The following is an 11,921-nucleotide window of genomic DNA, read 5'->3' on the forward strand; positions in this document are numbered from 1 at the left end:
TCAGCGAACAATCATCCTGCAACATGGACTAGCATCAGACACACAATAAAAAGTACCGCCCTCCCCCCTCTTTGGTCCCTCTTTCTGGTTGCTGGGATACCTTTCATCCAATGGGACAGCTTGTCAACAACATCATCACTTACTTAGAAACTTTCTCTTCAGCTCACTTTGATTCGAAGCAGCGGAGGCTTATTAAAAAAAATACTGCTGCTTCTTCTCTCCTCAAATTAAAGTCTCCGGAAACTTTTTTTTTGTTGTTGCTGGATTCCCCTTTATGCTGCATCCAAAACCCTTGAAAAAAAAAAAATTGAAGATTTAACGTCTGGTGCTGCAAAAATTGCAATGCTTCCTGAAGGGAACGGCTGAAGTGGTACAACCTTCTAATTTGCAAGAGAAATTCCACTCAGGGGCAAATATAGCATTACCCGGCTGTGCTTACCAACTAGATGCACGATATTTTATGCTGACATTATAAACTGCTAATGTTAACTAGGAGAGCTACCCTGAGGCCTGATTCATAGAAAGACTGGGTGACTCACCAGCTCTTTTTTTCCTTTCTGCTCTCACAATGGTGGACAGGTGCATTAGCAATAAGAGGGGAGATGACGGAGGTTGACTAAGAGCCTACAAACACTGAATCACATCCACCTCATTTCCTCTGCCAAGGAACTTTTCCTAAGAGCGACATAACCTTTTACTGAGTCCTGCACAAGCATTCAGGGTCAGCCATGATACAGCACAGTATTCTGAAAACAACCCATTTCTCCTGTTTTGTTTCTGTTCAAACATTTTTCTTCTACATCTGAAGCGGTTAAAGGTTTGGACTTGACCACATTTGCACCCATCTCTTTCAGCTGACCGGCCGACACCACTTATTCCGCTTATTATGACCGCTGACGGCAGATTATTTTGCTTACTGCACCCAAACTCCCCATCGTCTATAGATAAAAATCCAAAAGAAACACCAGGCGAAGAGACAATGGTGATGTTGACAAAAGAAACAAAAAGAGATAGGGTGCATAGAGAAATGAAAAAGGGGGAAGGGGGAAAGGAGGAACCAAAATAAAGAAAAAAAACAGGGGGAGAATACAGAAAAGGAGCAAAGGGAAAGGTTGTACTGCAAAGGCGGAACCCCCTTTAAATGACTGTGTTTTGTCAGTGAAATAAAGAGCAGCTAACAGCAGCAGCAACATACCAGCACAGTGAACGAGAATGCAAATCAGCCCTGATGCAAATGTCATACGTCTTCAGGGGGCAAAACAGACTGTCTTTATACCGCCCCCACCCCTCCAAACATTACACACTTCTCTCTGTGCGATCAGAAATCCCCCATGATTCTCCTCTGAAACACAAACACTTCCAGGAGACAATCTTGCGCAGAGCAGGAGGAAAGTAATAACATCATCTTCTTACTTCACACTGAACAAAAGGCCCGAGTACAGTGGGCTCTTTACTCAAACACACACACACACACACACACACACGCTTCAGAAGAGATCAATCACTTACTTGTCTGTCATGGCGTCGGCTAGCGAATACTGATTCATTAAAACTGCTTTTCGCTTTCTTCACCCAGTTGGAAACGGTTGAGGGAGAGGCCCAAGGTAAGAGTCACAACACCAGTCTGCAGGAGAGGGGGAAATCAAGATGGATTTGAATTAAATCACAATTGGACGAGACAATACAACATCTCATAAAAATTATCTTTCAATGTATTGTGACCTATTATAAAGGCTGAAAACAACAACCCTCATCTTTATTATTGAATCAGAAGTGAGTGAAAAATGCTTGCCATAGCCCAAAGTGACATATTCAAGAAGGGTTGTCATGATACCAGATTTTAAAACCTTAATAGGATTCTAAGACAAATCAAATGATATCAATTGCAAGTTAATATATTTAATACCTTTTCTATTTACAAGAAATCAGTGGATCTCATCTGGTCTAGCCTCAGGACCCACCACCAACTCCTTCATTAAAAATAATTTCTGATAATATTCCTCCAATCAGATTTATACAATGAAAAACAGTGCAGTTTGGAGCTCAGACGGTACAAAACATGTGACAGACCAAAGAGACAGAACAAAAAAAATCATGTTAAAAAAGTGCTGCATAGACTTTATTACACAATTTTTCTCCAGGTAGATGTTTGCGACCCACTGTAAACGGCTCTGCGGCCCACTAATGGGTCCTGACCCACTAGTTGAGAACCACGGCTCTATATTAGAGTATAGAGTGTTTATAAATGGGGATTCCAGTGCCAATGTTAGGTACTTCTATAATTATATGCACATTCTTTTGTCTAACATGTATGTAGGTCAGGCAACTAGACAATTCACTGCTTTTGATGAGCAACAAAAGATGAGAGCTAATCAGTTCTATTGTGACGGCAACTGCACATCAGCTAGGACCCCCCCCCCAAAAAAAAAGAGGAAAAGAAAACCCAGCAAACAGGCCTTGGTCCAGACTGGGACTGCGGCGAACTTTGCAGTCATGCTTCACTAGCTCACAATTAGCCGAGCAAGGCCCATGGTCTCCTTTAACTTTCTGTGGGATACTGTTACCATAGTTACCAAGGCAGCCAACCAGCAAGCCAGCTAGCATAAATAGGAGTGCACCAAGAAATCCTCTGGGTAGCAAGGAGACAGTGTTCAACCAAAAGCACAGATTAAGAATGCATTGTTTGCGATTGAGGAGCAATCATGACATTTTCACATCAGTACAGCTGCGCACACATTTAAGAAATGCAATACTTTGCAGGAATCTAAATGCACCACCCTGATAAGCATGCGTGTTTGGGGATGCACATAAATCAGCAGATGTTCCCTGTCAGCATCCTGATTTTTCAATTTTAATGAGGAGCCGAGATAAGTCACATCCTGTGTCCTGCTGGGTGACGACCAATCTCCCAAACCCTTGAGATTATCTGCCTTTAAAACGATTACCAAAGCAGCACATTACTTTCAAAGATTATACCCTCTAATGTGTTAACACACTGGCAGCACATAGATCTGACTTTCCAGAGAGGGATTTAGGCTCCATAAGCAGATAAAGGTTAAACAGCATTTCGCTGAACGTCAAGTAAACATAATGGACCTGAAGCAGGAAACGAAAGCTGTAAAATCATATGTTTTACCTCTAAATCACGTCAATTTATTAATCCAAAACTGATTAACTAAAGACGACTTAATAGTTTTATAACTGTCAGCCTAGATTGAAGGGAACCACAGGGGTGAAGGAAGGCTCTCCACTCTGCCCAACCCTATCAGCATCAATCGCAGACAGACAGCCTCTGAGGCAGCCAGCGACAGTCTGTCTGCTGATGTGCCCCCCTTTTCCCCGCTTTCCTTTCACCGTTTCCACACATCTTCCCTGAATTCTGAACTTTCTGCTTTAAAGCACCCATCATATTTCCTGTTGCTGTACCTCCTGCGCACCTGTTTCTTTCATTTCCTGCCTAATAGCAGCTCGTTGATCTTATTTATGCCCCTGTCTAGAGTACTGTACAGAAACATGCATTAGCTGTATACACCCAAGTAATCTCCTGTAATCACTTTAGTTCCATTTCCTCGGGTCTCTCAGCCTCTGTGTTTGAGGGAAATGTTTTAGAAGGAGAAAAACTGTTCTACTGAATTAATTGACGCAATAATTAATGGATTGATGGTGCAGGGTTATCTGCAGAGCATTATGTCTTTGCAGAGATAAAAAAAAAAGAAGAGAGAAGAATGCAAAGGATATGTCCCAGCATTGTTTTTAGAAAGGCCAACAAGTCGATTTCCAAATGACATTTTGCTAGATTACTGAATTTTTGCAAGAGTATGTGAAATGCACAATGTGGCAATCCAGAAAAGTATGAGAGCTTTATGGAAAACATCCCTTCTGCTGTGATGATGTATGTTTTCCTGCAAAGCAAGGGTTTTTTTTTTTTTAACCACAAGCCAAAATATAACTCCTGCCTTCTCAAGTACACCATGATACAGTGCTTGTATACTGTGCTCAACAGGAAATATATCTGCACCACAGTGTTTATTACCAGTGCACAGTGAGATACACACTCAGACCTGGAAGAACAGGGCTCTTTGGCTTAAATCAATAGCACTTGAAAAGATACATCAGAAATCTCTGATATACCTGAACACATCATTCACAGACAATTAAAAAGAAGCCAAAAGTGTTTCTCTGCCCAGTTAAGGATAGCAAACCTGTGGCACGCTAAAGGAAATCGGACATGTCCACACTGGGAGAGCAACGCCCTTTCTTCCCCTCTCAAGTGAGATTTATAAACTCCTGACAACAGCCAGCAAGAGGAGGACTAACTCTTCAACATCTAACGCTGGGCGTACAGTGCGATTCTTTTTTTCATCTTGAATGTAGTGTTAAATCACACTGCATGTTTTAATCAGTCCCTGTTGGTTTTGTCTAGAGGGAATTCTGATAAAGTTTATCAAAACAACATGGCTTCATCCTCGATGGCGACAAAAAAGAAAGAAAAAGGTCTGCTTCCTGCAATCATAGACAAACAAATGAAGAACAAAAGAAAACCGTGTGGGAGATTTGGATTATTTGATCCTTCAGTTCTGCAGCAAAGTTGTGTATTCTAGCACGGCAGTGTTAAGAATACAGATAAAACAACGGCATGAAAGATGCTACCTCAGTATCATCAAACACATCTCTAAAAAAAAACAAGCTAGAACAAATCTTTGAACATGAGCAGAATCGACCTCGGCACCAGCAGCATTTGACAGAAAACAAACTGAGTATGCAAATATGCCAGAACTCCAATCTATTACAGACAAACAAGATTAAAGAAGTAACTGTTAAAGGTGTCATGGCCTATAAAAACAGAATTTAATCAGCTACCTTTTCAAGTTAACCAGTTTTGCATATTGCCTTATCCTGAACAGCATGAGCAAATTTTTTTTTACAGAGCATCAGTCAACACAGAAAAATAATACAAATGCCCTTATCTCTGTAAACAGCTTCAATTTAAGCTTAAATAGGAAAAGTAGAGCCTTTCTAGAGAACTGTGTGGGTTTTAACTCAAATAAGGCACAGCAGAGTCCCACTCACTGCATCATGAAAACACTGAATTATTCACCTCCCAGTTGCAAGTCGGGGTAAAAATAGCATGCACAGTACTGGAGACTATCCACTGCCCCGAGTAAACATCAAAACAAATCTGATCACTGAAGCAGAGGAGAAAAGGTGTTGACATTGCGAGATGCCAGCAGTCAACACACTGTCCACACGCGCAGGCTCGTCTGCGACGTGAATCTTACCATAATCTGAGAAGGAAGATCCTGCAGGTTGAGAGAGAGAGGAGACCCCTGCTTAGTCACTGTGTTTTTTACTGGGAAAGTCACCAAAAGGTTTGTATGACAGATGGAAAAAAAAACAAAAAAAACAGAAAATGATCTTCCAGCACGACTAGTCTGTCATCTCCTCCTTCCGTGCTCCCCCGGCGGTCATGCTTCTTCTCTCACACTCCCTCCTTCTGTCTACCTCTGTCTCTCTCTCTCTCCTTTCTTGCTCGATAAACACTAAAAAGACGAGCACAAGAGGCTGCAAACGGTGGAGAGAAAATGCTTGCATCAGCGGTCTGGGGTTACTTTAAAGCGTGACAGCGGTAAAGACTCTGTCTCCGTACGAGTCTGTAACAAAAACAGCAAGCAACGCCTGTCCCTCACTACCACAGCAGTCAATTGCTGCTTGCCGGTGGACAGCGACAGCGCAGAGATCGCGCCTCTGGAAAGCGTCAATGCACACAATTGCTGAGGAGGGGGAGGGGGAATTTTGGGGTAGCGGGTGAGTGGAGGGAAGAGGGGGGAAGGGGGCTAAGGTTAGGGTACTGTGCATGTGGGTGTGTGGGAGTGTGTCTATTGTCGCAGGGTTGTTTTTCCCCCCCCCCACCCCTCTCTTTTAAGGAGTGAAAGGGGACTTCAGGTCCAGCTGCTCAGCACTGTATTTATCAGTGTGTGATGTGTCCACAGTTAAGTTTTTTTATTCCTAATGTTGCCATAGAGCATTGCGAAAGTCTGCAATAAATCAAATTTTCATTAAGTTAATAACATTGAGCTGAGCAGCAGTACATTTATTTTACACCAGGATGATACATTTCCCAGAGATACATGGATCACATGCGGCCCCAACTTATGGGAGATGAACAGACAAGATCATGGATCGACTGTGATCTGTTGCACCACATGGAATTTGATACAAATAGCAATTTTGAGATGGAGAAATATTACTGACAAGGTCTTCGCTATAGTGAATTAAAGCTATGATGATGATGATGAAAAAGGTACTCAGGTGGCTACTTTTTTTTTTTTACACAATAATTATACATTATGTGTGCTCAGCTGAGATGCTCTGCAGAAGGTGCTGCACACAGCGCCAAGAGTTTTGCAAACCTAAAAGAGTCAAGAGCATGGTCAACTTAAACTACATGATGACATCATTTCTAAAGTATTGTTTACTGCACTGCATTTCCAGCAAAACAAGTTTTCATGTTAAAACGTATATGATGCAGATAGATCCGTGATTGGCCGACAAAACATGCTGGCAGATCTATCAAGGTCAGACCCTTCTGGTAATATAAATTATATTATTTAATATTAAAATGGAGTTGCAAATATCAGACACAACTTTATGATTTTGTATCAGTATGTCTTTCTTTAAATATTTCAACAAAATGATGAAACCTGCAACCTTCAGGAAGGACGTTTTTGTTTCAGTGACCCTGCTGTACTCGCAACACATCTACACACCAACTTAGCTGCCAAGACAGTTTACACCCTCGGGCAATGGATCATGGTGTTGGCTTATTTCTCACTATGCAAACACTGAACCGATCCAACAGCAAGCAAATGAAAGAATACTGATTAAAGTTTCAGTTATCCAACATCCTGATATGCAAAACTATCCCAGAGTCGCTTTTGACCACTGACATGCTAACTTCCAGTTGAAAGTTGAAGAAATAAAAGACAGCACCTTGTGCGTTCAGCTGTGTCACACAGTGATATCTCTGCACAGTAACAGAATGTACTGTATGTAGTCTCGCTCCACACTCCATTCCCTTCCAGCTCCCTGCTCTCAGCCGCACAACACTGGGAACCTTTTCAAAACATCAAGTAAGCTGTCAATAGCAGCGCTGCAGCGGCGCATCAGCAAGCTTCCTGCACTCTCAGCAAAGAATAGGAGCGGGTGCAGCATCTTGGGAATCTTGATGGATTTCCTGTACAGTTTTCATAAAAGTAGTTATTGCCAGCACTTCAAAACAAATAGCACGCTTTCGACCAGAGCTTCTTTTGATCAATGAAAACAAAAAAGCAATAAAGCCTCAAAAGGGTGTGGACTTTTCTTCACCTTTATTGTTACCTAACACATGAAGCAGAGAAAAACAGGAAACCAAGCTTAACGTTCAGTGTTTTCCGATTTGAAAACCCACCATTCAAACGCGAGACAATTTTGCTGAGACATTTCTGGAATGCACCAATGCATTATGCATGGCCAGTAACGCATAAAGTGCCGACACATGCCACTGTCTGCTGCCGAGACACAGCCAGATGCTGCACCCGTCTTCGCCAATAGGAAATTATTCCAGCCTGAGGGTGTTGGGGTTCTACTAGGGTGCGGCAGGGGGAGGTTTGTGTTGTGGGAGTCAGACAGAGGTGGGGGGTTGCGGCCCCAGATGTCCGTTTCTAAGAGCATACGCAGCGCACCTCAACATCAGAGCAGGACAGGCCGACCTCTAACCTCTACCCTTTAACTCCTGCAGGACCAAAACAATGAGGCGGCTGCAAGTCGTACATCACACTCGCCTACCTTGTTTCCTAAAACCACGACATCCAATAGGGACAGATCCCATCGGTTATATTCTAAACCGCCCCTCCCACAAGAGCACATTTGAATATCTGCAATACACAGCAAAGTGCATTAAAACTGACATATATACTGCACCTATAACAACACTGGATATTAGCATGTCAGAGGATTACATTATTGCTTTATTTCTAACAGATAATTATATATATATCAATCCTTCAGTTCCCAGTGATTCCTTCAGATGTCTTGGGCTGTTTTCTCACATGCAGACTTACAACTTAGCCCAGATTCGTTCCTGTCAGCCGCCTAGTTTTTCTGTTAGATACACTGTTGTTAGGTCTTCCCTACACATGTTAGCTTGTAGGCATTTTTCTGTAGTTTGGAAGCTGACCAAAGTGACAAGGAGGCACCTTCACATAAAACAAAAGTCATTTTCCCCCAGTGTTGGGTATGATTTTATAACGACGCGAGAGAATCTTTCTTGCTGCCTCGACTTGACCAGGATATACTCAAATGATGAGATTGCTAATTAGAAGGAGGGAACAACAAGGAGGCGTGTCCTTGTTGAAGAAATAGCACCTTTTACAGTGACCTCACAGTAGGAGGTGGAACGCCACAGGCCCGACAATTAGCAGGTAATTCAGCCTTTTCTGCCAGAGGAAGAGGCTGACGACCAAACCCAGCAGAGAGGGGGGGGGGTAAGAAGAAAGCCTCTGATGGCTTGTGAATGGTCGCCCTCGAATCCATTACGGGCTTATTCAATTACCTGACAGTCGCTCACTGTGTGCATGTAAAGAAACGTGAAGTCCTTTAAAATGGGGTCTTCTTGAAGGTGGCAGAATAATTGCATTTGGATTTTTACAGACGAAAGGGTATATGCAACGCTGGCTACCCTCCAGGAAGAAACACAATTTCGACGCTCTAACTTTTTACAAGACACAAATTTGACAAACAGCCCAGGCTTGTTCTGAAACCCAAACAAGGCATCCAAGTAAATAACCCCTGACATCCAGAACAAGTGCCATTTCTGCACAAAGTTCACATTTGACACAAAGCTCTCTTTTAGACATGCAGTTGCAGACTGAACGACCATTTCCCACCAATTTAAAACAGATCATTGAGTCGGAAAAAAAAAAAAAAAGGACTCTAAAGACAAGCCTGCGTGCTTATGCGTGGTTATCTTTCACAAGCAAGAGCGTTCAGGCTAATTTCATTTAGCACATGTGAATCCCATGCTTCCAATGAATGTGGGAAAAAAAGACAAAGAACGTCTTGAAGGTAGTTCAGTCACCCAGCTGATAACATTGAAACAAATATAGACACAAATGTGATAAAAATAGACTAATTAGCCTCAAGTAAACTGGAGAGCCCATGAAAGCGTCATGTGCTCAGAGATTTGTATACTTCAATCTTCGATACTTCAAAAGGAAGAAAAGACTGCCTTACAACACACACAACCTCTAACCTGAGGGAAAGTCAGCAGCTCAGCGGCACGCAGCCTGTGGTTTAATGATTTGTCTGCAGCTGGTGAATGATCACACAGCAATATCCTGTTAAAGCCAGTTCTCCAGGCCCCCCCCCCCCCCCCCTCCCGAGGGTCTGACTGACATGATTCTGGCCTACCCTGGTGACACTGAAGCGCCAGCCAGCGATCATATTGACAAGACCAGAGTGGCCGCCCCCCCCCCCGCCCCGCGCCTTGCATGACCCAGCCAAGGACCTGTAGAATCAAACTCGATGAGGCAGAAGAATGACTTATTGAGGCCGCTGGGGAAGGGATGTCACAGCCCGGGCAGTTTGGTGGAGCGCTGAGCGAAGCGGAGGGAGAGGCGGGACGGGGCAGTTAGTGTCGCTAACGAAGCTGTGGAAAACAAATTTAGAAAGCACAACAGCTGGGTTTTGGGACAAGCCCAATGGCTGGCATGTTCAGAAATTCCAAAGCAATCATGCAATGTAAACTACGTCTGTATGTGATGTGAGGGGCGTTTACGCTTCTGTAAAGAGTATCAATGATCCACGAATTTACTTAACCTCCCTTTATGACAAGTGCAAGAGCAGGTGGGAAACTCTGCAACTCTTCTGTTCTACTTTTTTAAAAAGGTAAATGATCGTTTTCACAATCAAATAAATTGTATTCTGGATAAATTAGTGACACATTTGGCCTGTTTATCCCAGGTCATGTCCTCTACTGCTTTCTCACACACAGAAATCCTTGTATAAGAAAAAATAATCTCCAATGTGCAAACACACATTTTTCTACATTATAAGACATAACAATTGACCAATAGGCTTTTTTAAAAAATAGGTGCAAAGTTTTAGCCCAACATCAAACTTAAACTTGAAAATTAACCTTGGATTAATAATAAATATTTTTGCGAATATGAAACAATTTCATAGGTCGATAGAAATGATCTTTTTTTAATGCAAAGCTGTAGCGGTTCAACTGTGAACATTATCTTTTCATTCTGCTCTGTTTGGACAAAATGATCAAGACATTCCGTGACTTTTTAATGGACCAAACCTTAAATTGACCGAGAAACTAGTCATCAGATTGAGCAATGGTTTAAAATAGCAAATACACGTGGCAACCAATCGGTTTATAAGTTTGCAATGTAAGTATATGATGAGGAAACTCTTGGGATTTGAGGAGCTTGACTAAACAAAACATCTTGGATTATAACCTCATATTGGTGTTCAAAACAGGAGCAGGTTAATTGTCTGTTTACGCGCAAACCAATGATGGGACTGCAGCTCTCATCTGAAGTTTACACAGAATAAATGAAGCCTTTGTCTGCATTTCACTTTTAAAAAAAAAAAAGGTAAGAAGGCCAAGAGAAGGACTACGGTGATGATAGTGTGGTTTGAATTATACTGCACAGAGCCAAGAGAGTCACTAAAAGAGCCAAGAGTTCAGTTAGCCAGGCCAGAGGGCAACTTGTGAGACAGAAAGCAGCTCCATAACTCCTTATTACTCCCTCCGGTCCACATAAGACAAAACTAAGACTAGACAAGCATGCAGGTGAAAGGTTTATGAGCATCCTCTGATGAGCTCCAGCTGCACTACACTTGCCCTCCTGTCCTGGGCACAAGTTATTCTCCAGGCTGAAGAACTGCAAAAAAAAACACACCCTAAGAGGCAAAACAGTGCATGCTGCAGGTCTGTACGCTCCATCCAGCCTTCATATAAACGGTGGTTACGTGTCAATAAAACGCTTTTGTTGTTGCAGTGAAAGAGCACCCTTGATTTATGCATGCCAAGGGTAGAAACCCCTCGATGACCTCTGGGTGCCAGAATGGCATTTTGAAAGTGCAAGGCGAGTTTAATCTTTAAAAAGATTGGTGTGAGCACGGCTGGGTGAACCGAGTAATATTATATTCACGTGTTATGCAGCGCTTCAAGGACAGACAGTGACTGCATGCACACAGTCGTCCGCTTACATCTTCATTTTTGTCGGAGTGAAAACATCGCGCCACAGTAATTAAAAACGTTAAAAACGAAGCAACCAAGGCGCGGGGGAAAGTGTAAGCAAACGTTGTGTGCGCGTGAAATACGTTCAAAACAAAGCGAATATTTCTTTCTTTCTCGGCGTAGTGGGAGTTTAGACTTCAGAGCAACAAGTGCAGCTGAGCTTGAAGTCCGCGACAGCACGCATGAATACGACCAGCAGGGACACACAGTCTGAAATAACTTAGCAAAAAAAAAAAAAAAAAAAAAAAAGTCCCGATAATGCTTTCAAAAACAAGTTATATAATTTAGCACCGAAGTTAAACCGTGTTGTTTACTCACCGTGGGGACGTTTTCCTCTTTGACCCGGTGTGTACGGAGATGAGCGTACGTCGTTGCAGGAGCAGCAGCAGCAGCAGCGTGACAAAGTTTGGTTAGTGGCTCTCTCTCAGCTCAGCATGGCGGCTGGGGGCCAGGGACTGGATTCAAACCTCTCCGGGCTGTGATATCAACAGACAGGGGGGAGGGAGCAGGCTGCAGAGAGGGGGGGGGGGGGGGAGCAAGTGAAAGACCAGAGGTGGAAGAAGTAGCTCAGACTTTGAACTCAATTTTTAAGCATCAATATTGCGATGTAAAAAAATAATAATAATAA

General features: G+C 42.8%; 1 protein-coding gene across 6 annotated transcripts in view; it reads right to left on the reverse strand.

The window, feature by feature from the left end:
• Nucleotides 1-11,633, reverse strand: part of sema4d (sema domain, immunoglobulin domain (Ig), transmembrane domain (TM) and short cytoplasmic domain, (semaphorin) 4D) — a 45,284-nt gene extending 33,651 nt beyond the window's left edge. Inside the window, exons 1-2 of one of the 6 annotated variants that reach the window (XM_061060783.1) lie at nucleotides 5,280-5,670; nucleotides 1,510-1,624 (exon numbers count right to left, since the gene is read on the reverse strand). In XM_061060783.1, the coding sequence (XP_060916766.1) occupies nucleotides 1,510-1,547 (38 nt within the window). In that variant the 5' untranslated portion in view covers nucleotides 1,548-1,624; nucleotides 5,280-5,670. Of the gene's footprint in view, nucleotides 1-1,509; nucleotides 1,625-5,279; nucleotides 5,679-11,611 lie in introns of those variants that run through there. The other 5 variants (XM_061060785.1, XM_061060786.1, XM_061060782.1 and 2 more) reach the window with 5 other exon arrangements.
• Nucleotides 11,634-11,921: the final 288 nt, after the last annotated feature.

This window comes from Labrus mixtus, chromosome 17 (assembly GCF_963584025.1).
Source record: "Labrus mixtus chromosome 17, fLabMix1.1, whole genome shotgun sequence".
NCBI classification, from domain to species: Eukaryota; Metazoa; Chordata; class Actinopteri; order Labriformes; family Labridae; genus Labrus; species Labrus mixtus.